The 25653-nt window shown below is 39.4% G+C and overlaps 1 protein-coding gene across 1 annotated transcript in view; it reads right to left on the minus strand.

Moving 5' to 3' along the window:
- Window positions 1–1007: 1007 nt before the first annotated feature.
- LOC126344173 (mitochondrial carrier homolog 2-like) overlaps window positions 1008–25653 on the minus strand; it is a 46515-nt gene continuing 21869 nt past the window's right edge. Inside the window, exons 5-7 of the mRNA XM_050001999.1 lie at window positions 22129–22315; window positions 13115–13182; window positions 1008–1868 (exon numbers count right to left, since the gene is read on the minus strand). Of these exons, the coding sequence (XP_049857956.1) occupies window positions 1694–1868; window positions 13115–13182; window positions 22129–22315 (430 nt within the window). The 3' untranslated portion in view covers window positions 1008–1693. The remainder of the gene's footprint in view (window positions 1869–13114; window positions 13183–22128; window positions 22316–25653) is intronic.

Consider the following 25653-nt stretch of genomic DNA (forward strand, 5'->3'; position numbering starts at 1 on the left):
TGGGTGTGCTTCTATAAAAGCCTCTTCCACAATGCTTTTTCCACCAACAGTTCACATTCATATATTTGGTACCAGTTTGCAAGGAAGGAAGATTACGTTTCAGCAGTGAATTGAACATGAGGTTATTAGAAATTGTGCGTAAACTGTTTAGTGGAGAATACTCTGTGTCCTTTTTCCAAGGAGGAATCTTTTGATGGCAATAAAATCATAATGTCCTATGGGGACAAATTTTCTTCATTGGACAGAAGCACTATAATAATTTTAATTCAAGATCTTAAACAGGCTTCTTTCCAATATTGTAACTGTTATCAAAGATTGTATTTTACTGGAATTCGGGGTAGACTGAGATACTATTATAATCCAAAACTGCTGCTCATGTCATGGAGATCTCTTGCAGCTGGATCTGACACACACATGTAGCTCGAAGGCTTTCTGGGTATTACAGCTTCTGTACAGCTGTTGTAAAGCACTAAATCTTAGTAATGTAATACATTGTCTCCAATCTACCCACTCTTATTATCTGTGATGATGAATGACAAGCCACTATCCACATAATTTCTTGCAAGACAGTTGACTGGCTACAGAGATTTTCCTCAAATTGAGGTACTCCTAATAAACCCTTAACACTGTAATGTGATGGGCCCAGAAGCTACATGAGCTGGCAACAACCAAATTCACTAACATCACACCTTTCATCCATACTGCATTTCATTCTGCTGTTAGCAGCCATTAAAAGTTCCAACATATTCCCCCTCATACTGAGTTATTCAATTTACCATGGTGACAGGATCCAATTCTCGATTCTTTCACAGAGTACATCTATTGCTCAAGTGTAGTCATTCACGTCATACCCAGAAACTACAAGGTTTTCACACAACAACAGACAGATTTAAATTTGAGAAATACTACTTTTCTAGCTTGCTAAATCTTGCACTTAATAATAATCTAAACTGAAACACTAAATAAAGAAATTTAGATTTTGGCCAATTAATGAAATCAACGACAAATCTCTTTGTGGTACTATGTATTTATTCTGTATAATAGTATGTTACAGATTTGTAAAAAAAAGTACTACAGCATTAACATTACAACTACTGTACAAAGAAGTATTTCATTATATAAAATGTGTTTCAAGTCTCCTGCACAAAAGCCAACAAATTACAAAGTATAAACCAATTAAACAGGTTTGATCACAAAACTGTCCTCCCGTTACGTACTTTTTACTTAAAAACAACACTATACAGAAGTCGGGGTATCTGCAACAACAAAATGCACATACCTTTAACAGTGCATTTCAGAGTCAAATCCATGTGTAATACACTCTGGCACACTGTGAAGTTGAAAAAGAGGGCTTTATAAACCTGTTTCTGGTCCAGTATGACAGACCTGTTAGTACATGAATATTTCACTGTTACTAATAGGTACTGATCCACAACCACTTCCAGAATATAATACAATCACCATCTGTGTCTTTGAAAGATGCATTGTCCTGAACTAATGTCTGTATATGACAAAGGTAGATGATAAATAACTGTCATGATTCCCCAACCTCCGAGTAACATCATCATGTAAATACCTTTGCTCAAAACTACTAATGTGCTCTTTGTACTTGCTTAGAGTGTAAAAAAAAAAAAATAAAATAAATGAGATCTGCTCCAGGGCAGACATTCAACTATTATCTCAAGGCATTTCATCACATAGTTTTCTGAATATTTTGGGAATCATTTGTGGGAACAGAGTAGGGTCCTGTATAATATCTGAACACCAGGCTGGATCCACGTTTAAGCTGTTTAGCTCTACTCAGATGAGACCAGCAACAAATCCACGATGTGTACAATGGCATGTGTGGTGGCCTCCCAGCTGCTAACCTAAAATTGAAAAAGGTTTTCTTTAACTGCAAAAAATTCACACACACACACACACACACACACACACACACACACACACACACACACACACAATTATTTTTTGGATATAATGCACAACAGGTACAAGTTTACAAAACACAGTAGATACTTATTGAGAACTGGTAATTGCATGCGAGTTACATAAAAAACTCAAAATACTGTTCTATTTGACACATCTATTCTGATAAAATACAGAAAGGAACAACTTCTGTGTGTGATAAATACTGGTATTAAAATTTACTATTGAAGAATAGATGGTACATAAAAAATACATTTGGAATTAACTGAATGTTTCGTCTCTTTTCTTTGGCGCTGTAAACCTACAACTGAAATATGGAATTATACTGAATAATAAAGTTTTGGGAAAATTATAATGGGAAGTGATAATTACACTAAGAAATCTACTATTTTCACTAAAAGTCAACAGAAGTTTCATCTATTTTAAGGAAAGTCATATACATAAGGTACTTGGAAATTTATCTCTTAATCTCTCTCTGTAGGAACTTAACACTCTCAGTGCCAAGCCTGTACATTGCACAAGCCGCGTGCCCTTCCATTAGTGCCAAGCCTATAGGTTTTACGGCCAGCATATTCTGTTGATTAAAGAGCACTGTGCACTGTTTTTGCACCTCTGATTACTGATATACATTGTTTATATTGTTAGTTATTAGTTGCATGGATAGATTGCATGAACAAGCACCTTGTTTTCATAGTATTTTGTTCATTATGAGTTACCGTCTTCACCTGTAGACTGAGCACATCACTGGTATTCTGTGTAAGAGAAATGGCGTGCTGTGGTTTATCTGATAATGAAATGCTGATCTGCTGAATTATGGAAACACTGTTGATGTCCTAGATGGTGAAGATTATGATTTGGTTGATATGGGTGTCTTTAAAGGTATGTTTTTTTGTAAAATTCTACATAAACGTATATTAACAGTGCTTAGCAAAATCAGACAAATAGCGTGTATAACTTTACAAAACTTGTGGTTTTTATGTCTTCTCCTTTTTTTAGCTGAAGCTTCAGTTGAAAGCAGTTCATCAGAAGGCTACAGTAGTTGTAATATTATGTAAAGTACCACTGTTCCTTCCACAACAGAAATTGGTGAATGGAGTGAATGTAACAACTCAAGAGACTAATTCATGTGGACACTGTTCGCTTGAGTTTAGCGCTTGATTGTGTTAGTACATTCATAACTGACATAATTCACAAACAAATCTGTATACATCACAAACAATTCAAAGAAAGCATAGGAAAAATGAACTGAACCTCAGTTAATGTACTCAGTTCCTGGAAGTTAGTTTCTCTAGCTAAAATTAAGACACTTCTTGGGCATCGTGTTTCAGTAACAGTGGCCAAAATTATCAGATCACTGAAGCACTATTAATATGGTCCATTGGAATTTTTGTCCGCAAATAATGAGTCACTTCAATTTCAAGTGAATACTATCAAGTTTGCATATTGTTGATAACTGAACAAAAGAAATTAGGAGGTGGCAGTTTCCATCCACTTTTCAAAGTGCTTCCTTACTACAGTAATTGGAAAGAGCGATGCATCCAAGCTTTGATCCTTCTGAAAAACTGACCATTTCGTGACTGTGCCAGTTTTTGTACTTACATGCAGAATAAACTACATAAGTAAGGACTCAAATTACACAGACTTGCTGAAGCTAACAGTGACCACATGTAAACTTAAAAAGTTTATACAGGGAAACACACCACTGACAATTCATTGTCAAAAGTTGTTATGAAGCTGTTGCCTAGCAGAAATTATTTTAACAAAGTACACTGTTTATTTAAATAGATGTTACCCTAGCCCAGAACTCATTGAGCAGTTACTTCACAAAGGTACTGGCACTGGGACTGTAAATAAAGACAGAAAGTCTATGCCTAAGGTTTTGGTTACAGCTAAATTGAAAAAGCCTGTAGGGGGGGGTTGCTGGTCCCTCATAGGGGTGCCTTCCCAGGTGGCAGATAGAGGAACATTAGCCAGATATGGAGGGTACCAGGTAATAAAATACCTGGTATGGACCAAAATCAGCAGGCATGAGGACCAATGGCTTAGAAGAAAGGAGAAGAGTTCCCAACTACTAACTGCTGCCTCGCAGTCAGGAAAGGGATCTATAATGGCTTAGAATGCTCCCCTGTAAATGGAGCCAGCTACCTGGTGAGCTGTAAGGGGCAACCTTCCCAAATGGCTGGGTGTAAGATTAACCGTCTTCCCCAGTAAAAATCAGTTGTTTCAAATGCTAACAAAGGAATAAGTTGGACAGTTAGTTTGATGACAACCCCAGCAAACAAAGGATAAAACATACGTAAATACGAACAAGGAATGTGCGGAGCCTATACCAAGCTGGAGCAGTGCGTCAGCTGATAACACAAGTAAGCAACTACAGTACAAAAATATTGGCTCTCCAGGAAATTAGGTGAAAGGGAAATGACATAATGAACTTCGGAAATTTCACTATCTTTTGTAGTGGCAGGACGATGAATACCTTTGGAACAGGTTTTGTGGTCACTAAATGACTGAATAAAGCGGTGATGCACTTCGAACCAATCAACGGATGGATGTCCATGTTAAGATTAAAACATAATAGATGTCAGGAGCCATCATGGAGCTGATTGCAGTCCAGATCATCATCTAGTGACAAATACAGATAAAGGATCTCACTACTGAGTAAACAAAAAGATCACAAACAAAAGAGGGGATTAAAAATGATACCGATATGTCAAATGAACACAAAGAAATAATGTGGAAACAATGTAAGACTGCAATCCTCAAGGCAACTGTCAAGGTTTTGGGACACACAGGCTCAAAGGAAGGCACACTGGTTTGATGAAGAATGTATGAGAAGAATTGAGGAGCATAAGACAGCACAAATGAAATTATTTCAGAGAAGAACTAGAGTCAATCTGAATTAATATAATTGGAAGTGGTGTGATGCTAAGAGGATTTGCAGACAGAAGAAATAGAAACTAGAAAAGAAGAAATTGAACAGCTAGAAGAAGAGAAGCAAATTTGTGAAACATACCAAAAGATCAAAGGAGGAAAGGCTGGGTTTCAAGCCAGGATAAATATATGTATGAGTAATGAAGAAGATTTGATAGGGGAGAGTAACAAATGGGCAGAATACTTCTATGTGTCATTGAACCCAGAAGTAGAAGAATTGGAACAAGAGGAACTGGTGGATATAACTTTCATGGTCCAGAGGTCTTAAAACCAGACCCCACACTAAAAGAATGGAAACAAGCTCTTCAGACCTTAAAATACAAGGCCCTGGAAGACGATCAGATATAGGCTAAACTTAAATATGGTGGGGGAACACTGTGGAAAGCAATACACAAATGAATACTGAGCATCGGGCAGGAGGAGAGCATGCCAATGGCATGTAACATGGCTATAATGTGCCCCAAACACAAAAAAAGGAGATACATTAAACCGCTGTAACTACCAAGGTATCTCCCTGCTAAATAGCATGTATAAAGTGTTCTCCAAGATCTTAATTAGGAGGCTTACTCCCTATGTGGAAGAGATGTTGAAAGCTATCAGAGTATCTATAGAAGAGGTAAGTCAACAACTGACCAGATATTCACACTGCACATAATATTTGAAAAAAGCTACGAAGATCAAATAAATATACACCAGCTTTATATCGATTTTAAACAAGCCAGTGACAGCATTTCATGAGTGGCATTGCAGAATGTAATGGAAGAGGCTGAAATACCTAAGAAGGACGTTAAACTTACTACACACATCAAAAACCGTTTTGCATCATCTGGAATCCGAGAGTTCTGGAACCTGTACAGAAAATTATAGTAGAGATCAACATAAACATAATTTCTGCCCTTTTCACTGCTAATGAAAACCACACTTTGCATGTTGTGCCACCATACAGTGAGACCTTCAGAGGTGGTGGTCCAGATAACCTGTACAGACCGGTACCTCTAATACCCGGTATCACGTCCTCTTGCATTGATAGATGCCTCTATTTGTCGTGGCATACTATCCGCAAGTTCATCAAGGCACTGTTGGTCCAAATTGTCCCACTCCTCAACAGTGATTCGGCGTAGATCCCTCAGAGTGGTTGGTGGGTCACATCGTCTATAAACAGCCATTTTCCATCTATCCCAGGCATGTTCGATACGGTTCACGTGTGGAGAACATGCTGACCACTCTAGTCAAGCAATGTCGTGATCCTGAAGGAAGTCATTCACAAGATGTGCATGATGGGGGCGCAAACATGGTGGTCTAACACGAAGACGAATGCCTTGCCAATATGCTTCCAATGTTGTTGCACTAACGGTCGGAGGATGGCATTCACGTATCGTACAGCCGTTATGGCACCTTCCATGACCACCAGCAGTGTATGTCATACATAATGCCGCCCCAAAAAAGCAGGGAACATCCACCTTGCTGCTCTCACTTTACAGTGTGTCTAAGGCATTCAGCCTGACCGGGTTGCTTCCAAACAAGTCTCTGACAATTGTCGGGTTGAAGGCATATGCAACACTAATTGGTGAAGAGAACATGATGCCAATCCTGAGCAGTCCATTCGGCAAGTTGTTAGGTCCATCTGTACCATGCTGCATGGTGTCTTGGTTGCAAAGATGGACCTCGCCACGGACGTCGGGAGTGCTGTTATGCACCAAGCAACCTATTGTGCACAGTGAGTCATAAAATGACATGACATCCTGTGGCTGCACGAAAAGAATTATTCAACATGGTGGCGTTGCTGTCAGGGTTCCTCTGAGCCATAATCCATAGGTAGCCATCATCCACTGCAGTAGTAGCCCTTGGGCTGCCTGAGCGAGGCATGACATTGACAGTTCCTGTCTCTGGATCTCCTCCATGTCTGAACAACATCACTTTCATTTACTCTGAGACATGTGGACACTTCCCTTATTGAGAGCCCTTCCTGGAACAAAGTAACAATGTGGACATGATTAGACTGCGGTATTGACTGTCTGGGCATTTTTGAACTACAGACAACACGAGCTGTGTACCTCATTCCTGGTGGAATGACAAACTGATCAGCTATCAGACCCCTTCCGTCTAATAGGCGCAACTCATACAGAGTTCTTTACGTCTTTGGGTGGGTTTAGTGACGTGTGTGAACAGTTGAAGGGACTGTGTCTGTGATACAATATCCACGTTCAACGTGTATCTTCAGGAGTTCTGAGAAATGGGGTGATGCAAAACGCGCGAACCATGGCAAGGTGCCCTTGAGTGTGCAGCTACAACATTTAGCCCTGGTCATTATGTATATATGAACTCTTTCACTCTACTTATTTGAATGTATGACAATTTTATGAAATCAGTGTCACATGTAATAAAGTAATTTGTCTACGTAATACCAAACTTGGTTTTGTTCATAGTTGCATATTAAAGACGATGAAATAGGCATAAAATACTGTTAATTTTGTATTTATATGTTCAATATTTTCTGAGACATTAATTTCTGGACATATCTAAAACTGCCTTAATTCTGCAGACATGGACACTTATCAAGCTGGTACTGAGGGTGTTAATAAACACAAACTTGAGACACGCTGACTAATAGGTGAGTGGTAAAATGTGATAATTCAGCAGTACACTCTTCAGTTTTCAAATGAATATCACTTTTCTGTCACAATCCATTTTCTTCCTAAAGCATACTAGCTACTATTCAAGCCTTTCAACACCATGAAATTCAAAGTATCTCTTCATAGTTTTGACACAGATATTTATGTTTTTGTAACTGTGCGATGAATGAAAATTGCTTGCAAAGATGTCTCATTTTCTGTATATCTTCATTCAAATCCAAGTTCTAATAATGTAAGAGCCACACAAATGTTTAAAAGTGTGTGTGTGTGTGTGTGTGTGTGTGTGTGTGTGTGTTTTTTGCATACATTCCGAGCATTTAGAGTTAAATTCCTCCCCCCATGAACCATGGACCTTGCCGTTGGTGGGGAGGCTTGCGTGCCTCAGCGATACAGATGGCCGTACAGTAGGTGCAACCACAACGGAAGGGTATATGTTGAGAGGCCAGACAAATGTGGTTCCTGAAAAGGGGCAGCAGCCTTTTCAGTAGTTGCAGGGGCAACAGTCTGGATGACTGACTGATCTGGCCTTGTAACAATAACCAAAACGATCTTGCTGTTGTGGCACTGTGAACGGCTGACAGCAAGGGGAAACTACAACCGTAATTTTTCCCGAGGACATGCAGCTTTACTGTATGGTTAAATGATGATGGCTTCCTCTTGGGTAAAATATGCCGGAGGTAAAATAGTCCCCCATTCGGATCTCCGGGCAGGGACTACTCAGGAGGACGTCGTTATCAGGAGAAAGAAAATGGCATTCTAAGGATCGGAGCGTGGAATGTTAGATCCCTTAATCTGGCAGGTAGGTGAGAAAATTTAAAAAGGCAAATGGATAGGTTAAAGTTAGATATAGTGGGAATTAGTGAAGTTCGGTGGCAGGAGGAACGAGACTTTTAGTCAGGTGAATACAGGGTTATAAATACAAAATCAAATAGGGGTAATGGAGGAGTAGGTTTAATAATGAATAAAAAAATAGGAGTGCGGGTAAGCTACTACAAACAGCATAGTGAACGCATTATGTGGCCAAGATAGACACAAAGCCCATGCCTACTACAGTAGTACAAGTTTATATGCCAACTAGCTCTGCAGATGATGATGAAATTTATGATGAGATAAAAGAAATTATTCAGGTAGTGAAGGGAGACGAAAATTTAATAGTCATGGGTGACTGGAATTCGTCAGTAGGAAAAGGGAGAGAAGGAAACATAGTGCGTGAATATGGATTAGGGCTAAGAAATGAGAGGTAGCCGTTTGGTAAAATTTTGCACAGAGCATAACTTAATCATAGCTAACACTTGGTTCAAGAATCATAAAAGAAGGTTGTATACATGGGAGAATTCTGGAGATACTAAAAGATATCAGATAGATTATATAATGGTAAGACAGAGATTTAGGAATCAGGTTTTAAATTTTAGGACATTTCCAGGGGCAGATGTGGACTCTGACCACAATCTATTGGTTATGACCTGTAGATTAAAACTGAAGAAACTGCAAAAAGGTGGGAATTTAAGGAGATGGGATCTGGACAAGCTGAAAGAACCAGAGGTTGTACAGAGTTTCAAGGAGAGCATAAGGGAACAATTGACAGGAATGGGGGAAAGAAACACAGTAGAAGAAGAATGGGTAGCTCTGAGGGATGAAGTAGTGAAGGCAGCAGAGGATCAAGTAGGTAAAAAGACGAGGGCTAGTAGAAATCCTTGGGTAACAGAAGAGATACTGAATTTAATTGATGAAAGGAGAAAATACAGAAATGCAGTCGAAACAAGCCTCGGGAGTAGACAACATTCCCTTAGATCTACTGACAGCCTTGGGAGAGCCAGTCTTGACAAAACTCTACCATCTGATGAGCAAGATGTACGAGACAAACGAAATACACTCAGACTTCACGAAGAATATAATAATTCCAATCCCAAAGGAAGCAGGTGCTGACAGATGTGAAAATTACTGAACTATCAGTTTAATAAGTCACAGCTGCAAAATACTAACACTAATTCTTTACAGACGAATGGAAAAACTGGTAGATGCGGACCTCGGGGAGCATCAGTTTGGATTCCGTAGAAATGTTGGAACACGTGAGGCAATACTGAACTTACGACTTATCTTGGAAGAAAGATTAAGAAAAGGGAAACCTACATTTCTAGCATTTGTAGACTTGGAGAAAGCTTTTGACAATGTTGACTGGAATACTCTCTTTCAAATTCTAAAGGTGGCAGGGGTAAAGTACAGGGAGCGTAAGGCTATTTACAATTTGTACAGAGACCAGATGGTAGAGTCGAGGGGCATGAAAGGGAAGCAGCGGTTGGGAAGGGAGTGAGACAGGGTTGTAGCCTCTCCCCGATGTTATTCAATCTGTATATTGAGCAAGCGGTAAAGGAAATAAAAGAAAAATTCTGAGTAGGTATTAAAATTCATGGAGAAGAAGTAAAAACTTTGAGGTTCGTCGATGACATCTTAATTCTGTCAGAGGCAGCTAAGGACCTGAAAGAACAGTTGAATGGAATGGACAGTGTCTTGAAAGGAGGATATAAAATGAACATAAACAAAAGCAAAACGAGGATAATGGAATGTAGTCGAATTAAGTCAGGTGATGCTGAGGGAATTGGATTAGGAAAGGAGACCTTAAAGTAGTAAAGGAGTTTTGCTATTTGGGGAGCAATATAACTGATGGTCGAAGTAGAGAGGATATAAAATTTAGACTGGCAATGGCAAGGAAAGCGTTTCTGAAGAAGAGAAATTTGTTAACATCGAGTATAGATTTATGCATCAGTAAGTTGTTTCTGAATGTATTTGTATGGAGTGTAGCCATGTATGGAAGTGAAACATGGATGATAAATAGTTTGGACAAGAAGAAAATAGAAGCTTTCAAAATGTGGTGTTACAGAAGAATGGTGAAGATAAGGTGGATAGATCACGTAATTAATGAGGTATTGAATAGGATTGGGGAGAAAAGTTTATGGCACAACTTGACTAGAAGCAGGGATCGGTTGGTAGGACATGTTTTGAGGCATCAAGGGACCACAAATTTAGCATTGGAGAGCAGCGTGGAGGGTAAAAATTGTAGAGGGAGACCAAAAGATGCATACACTAAGCACATTCAGAAGGATGTAGGTTGCAGTAGGTACTGGGAGATGAAGCAACTTGCACAGGATAGGGTAGCATGGAGAGTTGCATCAAACCAGTCTCAGGACTGAAGACAACAACAACAACAACAACAACAACAACAACAGAGTTAAATTTCCAGAAAATTACATATCCTTGTTACTTTCACAGAAATCTCAAAGTTTCTGCCAATGCAGCTCTGATTGCAAAAATTTATATTTTACTTCTAGTGTGTAGAATGCAAGTCAAAATAGACAGACTAAGTCATTCACAAATGGCTCCAGATGTAAAGAATCTTGGGACACTTCATGAATGTTGCTTGTGATTTTGCAGCACTTAACTGGGAGGCTTGTGAGCATGTTTCTATATCTGCTTCACTCAATATGAAGACTACTTAGAACTTTCTTGATGACTATTAAATGTTTAGAAAAGTCTACTGACCTGTATGTTTCTGACCATTTGTTTCACACACACCCAAGACTTACTTTGTGTTGTGCCAAATATGGTTTTCTCTCTATTCCACTTGCTAATGGTGTAGGGGAAAAATACTGTCTTAAGTGCCTCTGTCACACTGTTATTAGTATTATCTTGTCACTGAGGTCCCTTTGAAAAAAGTTATCTAAAGGGCTGCAGTATATTCTCCACATTCCTCACTCAAACTGGCCTCCTGAAACTTTTTAAGTAGATTTTTGTGGGATAGTTGACATCTTTCTTCAAGTGTGTCAGGTCAGCTTTTTCAATATTTGTTAAACTCTCCCATGGGTCAATCAAAACTGTGACCACTTGTGCTGCCCTTCTTTGTACATGCTCATGCTTTGTTAGTCCTATACAATATGGAGCCCAACACTTAGGCAATATTCTACGATGGGCCACACAAGCCTTACAAGCAATCTTCTTTGTACATTGACAGCATTTTCCCCACTATTCTACCAAAAAAGAAAAAGTCTGCTACTTACTTAACCTAGCACTGGACCTATTTGATCATTTTACTTCATACTGCCGTGAACTGTTAACACCAACATATTTATATGAGTTGACTGATTCCAACTGTGACTGGGTGATACTGTAGTCATACAGTGCCAACACTGTTTTCATTTTGTGAAGTGCAAAATTTTACATTTCTAAGCATTTAAAGTAAACTGAATGCCATATAAGTAGCTTATACTTACATAAAATATACAGCTATTTATAGAACATTAGTGTGCGTGTGCGTGCTTGACAGGTTTACTTGTTTTGGAGCCCTCAGTGTAAACCTATATTGCCTCTGAATACAGTCTTAAAACCTGTGTCAAAGTTTTATTGTTAATGTATGTCTCATGGCCAAATGTAACACCATTTATTATTTTACACTACACAGTTTCAAAGGGAATGCAACACCAACTATTTGGCCTAGAGCCTTTAATGGTAGTCCACGACATCTCCTGAGTATCTACATATGCTTGGATCAGGGGAGGAAGAGTTTTGGTGATCAAGAAGCATCCAGTCTGTGTGGTCAACTTTGAAGTGATTGGGTTCTCGAATGTTGGATTCATATTATTTCATTTTGAGAAGAAATTTGAAGCAAACATTTTTTGGTGTAGATGGAATGGAGGTTCATGTGCTTCAATCATGAATGTGTTCGCAGGAGTGGTGTGCACTGCTATCAAACAAATTCTCAGCTATTAATACTGACATTTTTTAATTCTGTTAAGTGTCAGTTGCACACCTGTAACAAGCATTCCCAGATCAATAACTGGATGTACCTACATATGGTATTGTGCTAGTGTTGTGATAATGTTTAATCCTCACTGAAGTCCTGTCACAGCTCTGATTATGTTGACAGCCATCTCTCAATTCGTAGCCATGGCACCTTCCAGGTTAGCTTATGATTGGTGAGTCCCAAGTACTTGACTGCTATCTTAAAAACAAAGTTATATGGGCCTATTTTCACTTGCAGATTCACTCTGTGCCTCAAAAACAATACCACATATGATTTTACTGTGGATGTGTTAAGTCCATTTCTTCTTCTTCGCCACTGTTTGAATGCAAACAGAGTATTTGTGAGTTACAGTCTTCTAATCTCCAACTTTAAAGCTATCTTCAGAGATGAGCGTCTAGGAAGGAATACAAGTAACAGAAGGAGTTAAGGTAAGGACTCATTCTATAGTTGAGCACAGAGATCAATAGGTACATAAACAACACTAGAAACATTGCTAAGCTTTAGGACAACATCCTTCAACAAACCAAACTAGTGCCCCCCCCCCCCCCCTTGCACACACACACACACACACACACACACACACACACACACACACACACACTCCACTGAACTCCAGTTCTGTAACATACGAAGAAACAATTCTGGACCACCATTCATTTTTAAAGGAAGTGTGCCACTGTGTATTCCCAACTATGAAACAGCTAACTTTCTTGAAAGACAAATGGTTTTACACCTGCTAATGTTAAGCTCCATCATATTAATTCCTGCGATATGGAGTGCATCATCCAAAGCCTTAAATTTAATGATATCCCTCATAGTTCTTACTTACCCAGAGTCCACAACAGCCATACATGTGCTCACTACGACAAAAGGATGAGTCAGCGAAGAGACGAAGAACTGGAAACAACAAAATGTTAAACTGTAGTCTTCAGTGAGACACTCACAGGCACACACAACACACTGCCTATCACTTCACTGTCCGCTTTCTTATTTGATCACCATTCATGTTAGCTTTATTGCCTTCACTAACAGCAGCTGCTAACAACCTATTTCAAGGCTTATGTATAACCCTTTAAAACTGCATACTAATTTGAATACTCTTGACAAGAATAATGCCTGGACCTATTTAAAAGAATGTGTTGAACTTTTGCAACAGAGTATTAAGTTGGAAAATCACAGGAAAAGTATATTTTGAATAAAAGTTCTATAAATATATTAATTAACAAGATACACTTTGATTTTAACCAATAAGGGTATGATGTGTAATTTTAGTTTATGCTAATTCTTATTGTTTACTGTACTTTTTAATCTGTCTTTTGAATACTGTGGAATAATTGTTCTATGCCCATGTGGCACTATGGAGAGGTAAGACTATAGTGTTCAATGTATGGCTCTAGTGCATTTGCACTGCTCTCTCCAGTACCAATTTGAGAGCAGTTGGCACCACAGTGACACAATGAACTGTTACTAATCATTTTCTTCAAGGAGCTCTGACATAAAAGTCCTGTAATGTGAGCATTCCACTGACCACAAATCACTGCCATTTGCAACATCAGTGGTGTCAAGCGATATCTCATTAGAGGGAAAGACAAGATGGTCTTTTTTGTTTTCTGATGAAAACTGGATCCGCCTTGGTACCAGTGATGGCCATGTGTTAGCAGGCAGCCAGTTGAGAACCTCCAACCAATCTATCTCCATTGTAGCTAGACGCACCGGGCCTACAACTCGAGCTATTGTCCAGCGTGTGAACTCATATGACAGCAGGAGCACTTTCGTTGTTATCCCAAGCACCTTAACTGCAGCTCCGTCCATCAGTCTGGTGGTTTGACCTTTGTACTTCCATTCATGAACAGCATCTCTGGGGTTTTCCAATAGGATAACCCTCGGCCACATGCTGCCCTAATAACCTAACACACACTGCGGAGTGTTAACATGTTGCCTTGGCCTGCTTTATCACCTGATCTGTCTCCAATCGAGCATATGTGGGACATCACCAGACAACGAATTCAGTGCCATCCATGAACAGCTTAACCACCGACCAAGTGCATCAGGGATGGAACTCCATTCCACAGACAGACATCTGACATTTGTACAATCCAATGCATGCACCTTTGTATTCTTGGATTCGGCATTCTGGCAGTTACACTGGTTATTAATGTATCAGCATTTCACATTTGCAATGCCTTATCTCGCACTTACATTATCCTGTGACCTTGCGATGTTAAGCACTTAAATATATTATCTAGCCAAATGCATTCCTGAAATTTCATTACTCTACATTAATTATGTTAATTATGTTTTGAAGTTCCAATTTTTTCTATCGGTGTATAATTTATTACTATGACAATAAAATAGCTCAGATTACTACAATCAGCATAGCACCCAAAAAAAGTTGCTACTTTAAAATTGAAAACCTCTTCTGAAATCCAACGCTTGCACTGGGAAAGAAATGAAAGATCTGTTTTGCAGTGCCTGGAATTTTTTCCATATCCTGTGTAAGTGTGGTGCTGAAGATTCCAAAAATACCATCCATTTTGTTCTAGCAACTCTAGTTTCCTAAATATTGATGATACAATTATTTACATTGTATTGATGATTATGTTGGTACAAAATCTGTAGTATACATAAATATTTTAAGACAGGTGTGTCTAAGCTCACTACTTGTCATTCCAAATAAAGATATGGATTTAGCCAAAAGATGGCAGCATCATCTTCGTGGATACTACTTTAGAGCTTCGAACAATGAACACATGATGTTGCTGGTATTCATTATATGCATTTTACTGAAAAATGTCAGCAGAAACTTGGTACATACAATGTCAGAGATTGAGATAGTCACTATATTGTGTTTGATATTGTTGCTGATGTAATGATTGATCTGTAAAAATTAATTTTTAACAGTGTAATCTTTAATGCATTTAATGATAGTGATAACTATTTTACAGTTTATTTTGTGCACTTTATAACAGTACAATGCTTTAAATATTAAATTTTATTGTCACCTATCTAAATAACTAAATTTACTTATGTACATCCATGATGCTGTTTTACATGCTGTATTTAAATGTTATGGTCTTCTCATTTTACATGAGAACCGAAATGGCTGCATGACAGAAAATGTTTGAATCATCAAAAGTAGTTTTGTTTTGTTTGTGAGGCGTACACATTTGTTCAGCAAAGGAAATGTGTAATCGACTTTGTAAAAGTTCAACAATGTAAAATACAAGATAGAATGACTTTGTAAAAAGAGTGTATTTAGCCTATTTCAAAGTATGATTTGGAGAACAAGGTAAGGCTTGGACACATCTTGTGTACAAGATATGCACAGAACATTTGCACAGTAGTCAAACGATAAACCGAAGCACATGAAATCTCTAGTTATTAGTTTCTAGGCTGACTGGGAAACAAAATCACTTTCTGCTGGAAGAGAGAAATTTTTTTTGCCATTCTTCACAAAAGGAAACTGACTTATTTTCTGTAACAACCTGAAAGGATTGCTAACAAAACTTTGTGTGAGAAAACAGATACCAAGTGAATGACATTTATAAACTGTACCAAGAATAGCCTCAAGTGTGTACCTTTACATAATGGGAACCTATGCAGGTGCATCCCAACTGACTATTCAGATTGTATGCATAAAAATCAGGCTACAGTAACGATAGTTTTGGATAAAATCTCTTACTACAATCACTAATGGACCATTGAGGTTAATTTGAATGTGGTGAATTTGTTTCTAGCAAGGTAAATACACCAAGTATCTGTGCTTTACATGTTTTTAGGATTGTACAGTTACAGATCAACACTAGGTGAGAAAACTGTGGCCTTTTAAAGAAAGCTTTGCCATTAGACATAAATAACATCACACAGTCCTCACTGCAAATAAAAACAAGTTTCATGAAATAATTTATAAACACGTTAAACAGAGATGGAGCATGTTTAGGCTATGTGTGTAGAAAATTTCCTGCATGAAGTACGGAGCGGTGAAAAATTATATAATTATATAATTATAATAATAATAATAATAATAATAATAATAATAATAATAATAATAATGACTGTATAAAGCATTCGACCCTGAATTAGTACAAAACATTGCCTCAAATTAAGCTTAACTCCTAATCTGAGTTGTATTAACATTAATCCCAGACTGTATTGTGGTAAATATTTAATCATCAGTTTATATAAATAAAATAGAAAGAAACTTCCACATGGGAAAAATATATTAAAAACAAAGATTCCAAGACTTACCAAGCGGGAAAGCACCGGTAGTTAGGCACAATGAATAAAACACACACACAGAATTTCGAGCTTTCGCAACCGGCGGCTGCTTCGTCAGGAAAGAGGGAAGGAAAAGGAAAGATGAAAGGATGTGGGTTTGAAGGGAGAGGGTAAGGAGTCAGTCCAATCTCGGGAGCAGAAAGACTTACCTTAGGGGGAAAAATGGATAGGTATATACTTGCGCACGCACACACGCACGCACATACACACATATCCATCCATACATACACAGACACAAGCAGACATATTTAAAGGCAAAGAGTAAGGGCAGAGATGTAAGTCGAGGCGGAAGTGTGGAGGCAAAGATGTTGTTGAAAGACAGGTGAGGTATGAGTGGCGGCAACTTGAAATTAGCGGAGATTGAGGCCTGGTGGATAATGAGAAGAGAGGATATATTGAAGGGCAAGTTCCCATCTCTGGAGTTCGGATAGGTTGGTGTTGGTAGGAAGTATCCAGATAACTCTGACGGTGTAACACTGTGCCAAGATGTGCTGGCCGTGCACCAAGGCATGTTTAGCCACTGGGTGATCCTCATTACCAACAAACACTGTCTGCCTGTGTCCATTCATGCGAATGGACAGTTTGTTGCTGGTCATTCCCAAATAGAAAGCGTCACAGTGTAGGCAGGTCAGTTGGTAAATCACGTGGGTGCTTTCACACGTGGCTCTGCCTTTGATCGTGTACACCTTCCGGGTTACAGGACTGGAGTAGGTGGTGGTGGGAGGGTGCATAGGACAGGTTTTACACCGAGAGCGGTTGCAAGGGTAGGAGCCAGAGGGTAGGGAAGGTGCTTTGGGGTTTTCGTAGGGATGAACCAAGAGGTTACGAAGGTTAGGTGGACAGCGGAAAGACACTCTTGGTGGAGTGGGGAGGATTTCATGAAGGATGGATCTCATTTCGGGGCAGGATTTTAGGAAGTCGTATCCCTGCTGGAGAGCCACATTCAGAGTCTGATCCAGTCCCAGGAAGTATCCTGTCACATGTGGGGCACTTTTGGGGTTCTTCTGTGAGAGGTTCTGGGTTTGAGGGGATGAGGAAGTGGCTCTGGTTATCTGCTTCTGTACCAGGTCGGAAGGGTAGTTGCGGGATGCGAAAGCTGTTTTCAGGTTGTTGGTGTAATGGTCCAGGGATTCAGGACTGGAGCAGATCCGTTTGCCATGAAGGCCTAGGCTATAGGGAAGGGACCGTTTGATATGGAATGGGTGGCAGCTGTCATAATGGAGGTACTGTTGCTTGTTGGTGGGTTTGATGTGGACGGATGTGTGAAGCTGGCCATTGGACAGATGGAGGTCAACGTCAAGGAAAGTGGCATGGGATTTGGAGTAGGACCAGGTGAATCTGATGCAACCAAAGGAGTTGAGGTTGGAGAGGAAATTCTGGAGTTGTTCTTCACTGTGAGTCCAGATCATGAAGATGTCATCAATAAATCTGTACCAAACTTTGGGTCGGCAGGCTTGGGTAACCAAGAAGGCTTCCTCTAAGCGACCCATAAATAGGTTGGCATACGAGGGGGCTATCCTTGTACCCATGGCTGTTCCCTTTAATTGTTGGTATGTCTGGCCTTCAAAAGTGAAGAAGTTGTGGGTCAGGATGAAGCTGGATAAGGTGACGAGGAAAGAGGTTTTAGGTAGGGTGGCAGGTGATCGGCGTGAAAGGAAGTGCTCCATTGCAGCGAGGCCCTGGACGTGCAGGATATTTGTGTATAGGGAAGTGGCATCAATGGTTACAAAGATGGTTTCCAGGCGTAACAGACTGGGTACGGATTCCAGAAAGTGGTTGGTGTCTTTGATGAAGGATGGGAGACTGCACATAATGGGTTGAAGGTGTTGATCTACGTAGGCAGAGATACGTTCTGTGGGGGCTTGGTAACCAGCTACAATGGGGCGGCCAGGATGTTTGGCTTTGTGAATTTTAGGAAGTAGGTAGAAGGTAGGAGTGCGAGGTGTCAGTGGGGTCAGGAGGTTGATGGAGTCAGGTGAAAGGTTTCGTAGAGGGCCTAAGGTTCTGAGGATTCCTTGAAGCTCCGCCTGGACATCAGGAATGGGATTACCTTGGCAAACTTTGTATGTAGAGTTGTCTGAAAGTTGACGCAGTCCCTCAGCCACATACTCCCGACGATCAAGTACCACGGTCGTGGAATCCTTGTCAGCCGGAAGAATGATGATGGATCGGTCAGCTTTCAGATCACGGATAGCCTGGGCTTCGGCTGTGGTGATGTTGGGAGTAGGATTAAGGTTTTTCAAGAAAGATTGAGAGGCAACGCTGGAAGTGAGAAATTCCTGGAAGGTTTGGAGAGGGTGATTTTGAGGAAGAGGAGGTGGGTCCCGCTGTGATGGAGGACGGAACTGTTCCAGGCAGGGTTCAATCTGGATAGTGTCTTGGGGAGTTGGATCATTAGGAGTGGGATCAGGATTATTTCTGTTCATGGCAAAGTGATATTTCCAGCAGAGACTACGAGTATAGGACAGTAAATCTTTGACAAGGGCAGTTTGGTTGAACCTGGGAGTGGGGCTGAAGGTGAGGCCTTTGGATAGGACAGAGGTTTCGGATTGGGAGAGGGGTTTGGAGGAAAGGTTAACTACTGAATTGGGGATGTTGTGGTTCCAGATTGTGTTGACTAGAATTTTGAGGTGTTGGGGGGAGTGGAACTGGAAGTGGGAGATTGAGTAGATGGGAGAGACTGGGTCTGTGTGCAATGAGAGGAGGTTGAGGTTTGTTGGAAAGGTTGTGGAGGGTGAGTGAGTTGCCTTTCCGGAGGTGGGAAACCAGGAAATTGGATAGTTTTTTGAGGTGGAGGGTGGCATGCTGTTCTAATTTGCGGTTGGCCTGTAGGTGGGTGCTATGAACAGCCGGTGTGGATGTGGGAGAGGAAAGATTGAGGACTTTGATTTGGGATAGGAGTTCACAGGTGTGTTCATTGGCCGAGTCGATGTATAGGTGAAGGATTAGGCGGGTGAGGGCTATGGATTGTGCTGTTTGGAACTGGTGTAAGGACTGATGGAAAGAAGGATTGCAGCCAGAGATGGGAACTTTTAAGTGTGAGGCCTTTGGGGGTAATGCCAAATGTCAGACAAGCCTGAGTAAATAAAATATGGGAGCGTAATCTGGCTAGGGTGAAGGCATGTTTGTGGAGGGAACGTAAATAAAATTTAATGGGGTCGTTGTAGGGATGTTGTGAGGTTGACATGGTATTAGAAGGTGGAAAGGGTAATATGAGATTAAAGTGAAAATAAATAGAAATTTATATGGGGAGAGATAAAGGTGTGAAAAAGTCGAAAAAGTGTTGGATTGAGATGAGCTATGTTGATCCTGTGCTGAACTTAGGTTGGTGAACAACAATGGGTGCAAAGGTTAGGTAGTTATGTGGTCTCCAGAGCATGTTAAAGGGTGGGGAAATTCAGGAAAATTCAGGAAGATTTCGAAAAAAATTTCTAGAAAAAAGTTTCGAAAAAAGTTTCGAAAAAAATTTTCCGAAAAAAAAAAAATTCGAAAAAATTTTCAAATAAAATCTCGAAAAATATGTGTGTAAATGTATTCAAAGGACTGGTTGTGTACTGGCAGATTATGAGAATGAGGCTAACAATTGTTTGATGAAGAAATAATAACGTTTAAACCTGTGGGAAGCTGCTAAAAAATTATCGGTTTATAGTGTGACATTATAAAACAAACACTTTTTTGCGAGCACAAATTGAAATAATAAAGAAGTTGTTATTAACATGTAAATACGCATTCACACACCGCTGAAGCTCACAAAAATTTTTCTATATACAAGGTTCGGTTATGGGACTTACATGTAATGAGTGCACATAATAATTTATTTCATAACAATTCATGGAGACATCTCACAATTTATGTGATTAACTTCAAGGCATTTTACAGACACTTAGCAGCAGAGTAAGAAAGGAAAATTCGAAATATTTACCACGAACAATTACATACACTGGTATTGACAACAGTCAATAATGACTGAATGTCTCTTATAAAAGTGCTCTCTCTGCTCTAGTGGCAGCAACAATACAATTTATATCAATTTTTGAACTATCAAACATGTGACTAAACTGCTCTGGCAACATTGTGAGCACTGATGAAAAACAGAGAAATAAGCAAGTATATGTGTAAGTTGTTTAGCGAATTGTTATTAATTAGGCATCACTTGTACAACTGTTTCAGTAGCTCACAGCTTGCGTTTGGTATCTCTTATGAAGGAACTCAGGTTCAAATTCAGATCAATTCTAGGTATTTTTTTCCATTTGATACTACTTTGTCTGCTGTATTGGCCATAAAGAATTATAACAACAATATGTTCTAAAACCACATAACTTTCCATTTTCTGAGCATTCTGGGCCACTTTTGGAGGGCAGCGTTCAGTGTGCAGGGAACTTCACCATGTGACTTATGGCCTATGGTTTCCTTTCATTTACTTTTTAGGTATCTCATTATTCCGATGAGTCTACTGAGAACGACAGAGAGCAAACTCATTCTCATGACCAGGTGATAAATCATTTAAGCTGCTTCTTTTTCACTCTGTTGTATCATTATACTGGCTCAACACAATTTCCAGCAAAAAATCTTTTTTGTATGGGGAGAAGTTCAAAGATTGGTTCTGTGTCTGTTTACTTTCCTTTATCTTCATAACATGACATTTTCAATAATAAATACTGTGTACTTACAATGTTCAGTTAATGTTTGCATTGGAAGCAAGATAGTAGTTTCTGTGGTGTTGCCAAGCATGTCTCTCGCTATCTTAGATATAAACACTGAACCACCTTAGATGAATCGAAGTTTAGTGTTACATAATAGAGAGTAATTCTGAAGAGAGTTCAATTTCTGAACTAACGTCAAAATTGATCTCCAATCAGCGACATTTATACAATCGACTCTAAGTAAGGTATTTATGTTGGATTTCAATTGAGGATCTTTCTTATGAATACTTCGATAATTCACTGTTAAAATTTTGACAGTCAAAGTGTGTGTACTTCAGTCGTGATCTGATTTCGTTTTCTGTGTATATACTGGCAGGCATTCATTAAAGAACCTCAAACTACTCCAGAGCCCAAAAAACCCCCATGTGCACTCCGCAAGTACTCCATTACTGGCATAGTTGCTTCCTTTGTATAATGTGCTCCTAATCTATCAACAGAAGTCCTACAACTATGCACCTTATAATGCAGGTCCAGAAATCTGCAGCCAATAGTCACAGAATTGACTGTCTCAGACCGAGGCCTTCCTCCACTCGGCTTGAAACAAAAAGGACTGATCGACTCTGGACATGATGCTGCAAACTGTGAACTCTGCTAGCACCCTGTGAGCGAGGCCTTCAGTCTTCACCACTACTACCAGCTGCCTGTAGAAACTGAGGCTGACCTCCTCAGAACCCAAGCAACAGACATCATTGGTGCTGACTTGGGCAACAACTACTGCACCCTGCACCCTCAATAGCTGAAGGCAGGTCTTCCTCCACATCTCTATTGATAATACCAATTAATATATTATTGAGAAATATAATGCTTAAAGTACACATTCATAGTAAGTAATGTATAGCTAATGTGCTGACGTCATACTTACTGATGCTAAAGATGATACAAAACGATGCTTATCATTTTCAGCAGTGAAAAAGTTCTTAATTGCGTACTCCAGTGTGGCTACAAGGATTGCAGCTGATAATTCTCCTAATAATCTTGGAATTAGACCACTAAAGTAGCCACCAATACCATTCTCCCTATATATTTCGACAATTGAACTGAAGATGTTACTGAAACAAAGAAAATCATTTACTTTTTACAGAATCAACAACAAATTAAAACCCTCTCCTCTGCAGAAAACACATTAAGTGAAAACTGTCAGTACAGCCAAAAAGGTTTAACCCCACATGAAATTTAGAGCTTTGCCAGTATTAGCCTCACTTTTGGTTCAGCCCCACACACCAACTAAGGCACAGCAGATGAGCCAGACAAAGTATGTTCAGCAATAACGTGTCACTCACTGAACTACTTAAGGGTCAAGAGTTTTGCTCACAGTCCCTCCAAACAATTTCTAGGGTACATTGACTGTAGGCTTTTGTCACATGGAGATGCCCTGACTGTGCCAACAGTCTTTCCATAAGGGGGCTGATGAGACAGACTAGCCACTGCTGAATGTGGAAGAATCAGCAATAAACAATTTTCCTAAGTGCATAACAGCTTCAAATTTCTAGGTCTATCAAATGAAGAAACCACAATGCTTGTATTACTAATGAACTATTAATTACTGTGTATTAGTGTGTGACTGTTCAATTTTTAAGTGTGTCCTTATGCTGTGACAACCTTCAACTTGCTCTATCAAATCAATGGCACGGGGCAACCAGTTTGCCATAGATATATTATTGCACTTCGCTGGAAGGCAAATGCATCAGTAATCATGAAAATGACATGCAAGAATGTTTCGAGCAGTGTAAGGAAAGAATACGGGATTGTGCGGACTCCGCTGTTCCTACTTTGAAATCTAACACTACTAACTGAATATTACCTTGTACACATGACCAAACAGAACACAAGAATACTCCTGTAGAAAGCCACTAGTCCAGTGCCACTAAGATGATGAAGTACGAACAAACTTGTCACAGAATAAGAGCATTGTTCAAGATCAAGAAACAGTTGTGCATTAATACATTGTGACAATTATTTCTTTAGAAATTCAAGCAGCCTTGTCACATTTAATATAATTTACATGACCATCATCCCACACTCACTAACTCATATTTAATAATTCATTAGGAGATTGGAAAACCGATAGAGGTACTCAAAGTACCCTCCACCACACACTGTCATGTGGCTTGTGGAGTATATATATCTCCGCTGTTATTGAACAGTGCCCAACTACATCTATGCTGGCCAAGAAAACCCACGTATATGTGATATAATGGGTGTACGGAAATTTCCATAACAAACTTCTAGGACTTTTAGAGAGGAATGAGTAGGTAATATTTTGAATAGAAACATAAATATGGAAATGTATCATTTCTGAATTACAGCCAATTGAACACATGGTTGCTAAGTATAAAAAAAGGTTTCACGTATGCAAGCTGCCGGGGCTAGTGGCTTCTTTTTCCTGCACAAGGGTTGAAGGGGAAGAAAGAGGGGTGAAAGAAAAGGACTAGAGAGTTTTAAGAAAAGGGATATAGTTTGGAAAAGTCATCCAGAACTGCAGGTCAGGGGAGACTTACAGTCCCCCCTCCTCATCCAGCCTGATGAGCCTCCCATAACTACTCCTTTTCCCAAGCCTATCGAGTCTTTTTCCTTCACCCCTCTCCCTTCTCCTTCAACACTTCTGCCAGTAAAGGAGCCACTAGCTCTAAAAGCTTGCATACTTAAAACCTTTTTCTTATATGCACGTTCTCTTGATGCCGTGTGGTAGGTAGATCTTTATCTACACAGTTACATTATCTGTCAAAAATCGATTATTTTTGTTGTTATATTTGCTAGGTAGGCAGGCAACAGGGTAGTCATGGTAGGGGTGGTTACACCACATCAGCTAATGTCATTTGACATCTACTCTACATCTCTGACCTGGTTTGAGCCTTATTCATGTGATTGGGAGTGTTGGAGCAATATGGTTGAGTCCACATTTGTGGAATACAATGACGTGATCCTTCTGAATAGCAAAGCTCCCTATAATGGAAGAGCTGCTGGTTGCCTTTATGGAGATTTTTCTCAACCACATCTGACTTCATCACGTACCCTTTTTGCCACATTTACACAACTAAGAAAGGATGCCTCCACTGTCAGCCGACATGACTGTGGTGCTCTATGGAGACACTGCACACCCAAATTAGAACAGGCCCTACTGCATCACGTTTAAGAGTAATCCGTCAACGAATACAAGAGCAATTTCTTCGACTGTTAATGAGTGTAATTGTAAAAGTGGCCATGTTACCAACATGTTTTCAAATGGTTGTGGCATGGAAATGGTATGGTTACAGATATTAGTTCTAATTCAAAATAGTATCTACTCACTCCCATCTAGAAGTCCTACTAGTTTGTAATGGGAATTTCCAAGCACCTTGTACAAAATCAAAATGGAGCTTCACTTCCATTTTTATGCAAAACAATCTACTTGCCAAGTAGTTGTAGAGAGAGAGAGAGAGAGAGAGAGAGAGAGAGAGAGAGAGAGAGAGAGAGAGAGAGAGAGAGAGAGAGAGAGAGACGCACAGACATAGATATTCACAAAATCATTAGGTTTCATGAACAAGAAACTCCATCTGTCTTCTTGGCCTGGGGTTGCAGTTGACATTCCTAATTAATTCCTAATTTGTGCCTAGTCTTGTTTACTCCAGTTCTTTACTCTTTTGTTAGATCAAGAAAATTTAAGTCAAAAACCTAGCAATTTTGTTATTATCTTTGAGTGGCCTGTTTCTGTTGACACATAACTAGAAATTTTATTTGGTACATTTAGTTGAAATTACAATGTGAACATGTGAAAAAGGAGCAGACGTCAGTCACTATTATACTGAATAATTGGGAAGTGTAGGAAATAATACTATTTTTTTGAACTACTTTCATATTGATCCAACCAACTGTCTACTATATAAAAAATATAAAAGTTAGGAACAAAAATTTCATAGAACCTTACACATGTTTCAGTGTTGAGTTATATTTTATATGCTCTTTATTTCTATTTGGTTTACTCTCAATTAGTTTCACATCATTTGTTGCAAAAGTTTGAGAGATTGCAACTTTATTTGGTTTCCTTTGTGCGGAATCCAAGTACTAGAGTAAGTTAGCCTTCCAGAAGCTAGATCAATGACATAGAATGCTGTACATTGTCACTTTTAAGTAAACTAAAACCCTATTTAAGGAACTGAAAATTAACTGCTCCATAACCAACCACCATATAATTGTAAACACTCTGCACAAGAAATTCTCTGTAGATAAAAAAGACCAAGCTTTCTTTTTGGCAGTTCTAAATGAAATGTTCAATGTTTTGGCATCACAATGTGTGTTACCAGCTGTAAAGTGGATTTATTTTAAATCCTCAAAAACAAATTATAAATACCAAGGAGGAGGATTAGAACAACATCCTGACTGAAGTCCTAATAGTTGCTAGCTTCAAAGT

The sequence above is a fragment of the Schistocerca gregaria genome, chromosome 1 (assembly GCF_023897955.1).
Source record: "Schistocerca gregaria isolate iqSchGreg1 chromosome 1, iqSchGreg1.2, whole genome shotgun sequence".
Lineage (NCBI taxonomy): Eukaryota > Metazoa > Arthropoda > Insecta > Orthoptera > Acrididae > Schistocerca > Schistocerca gregaria.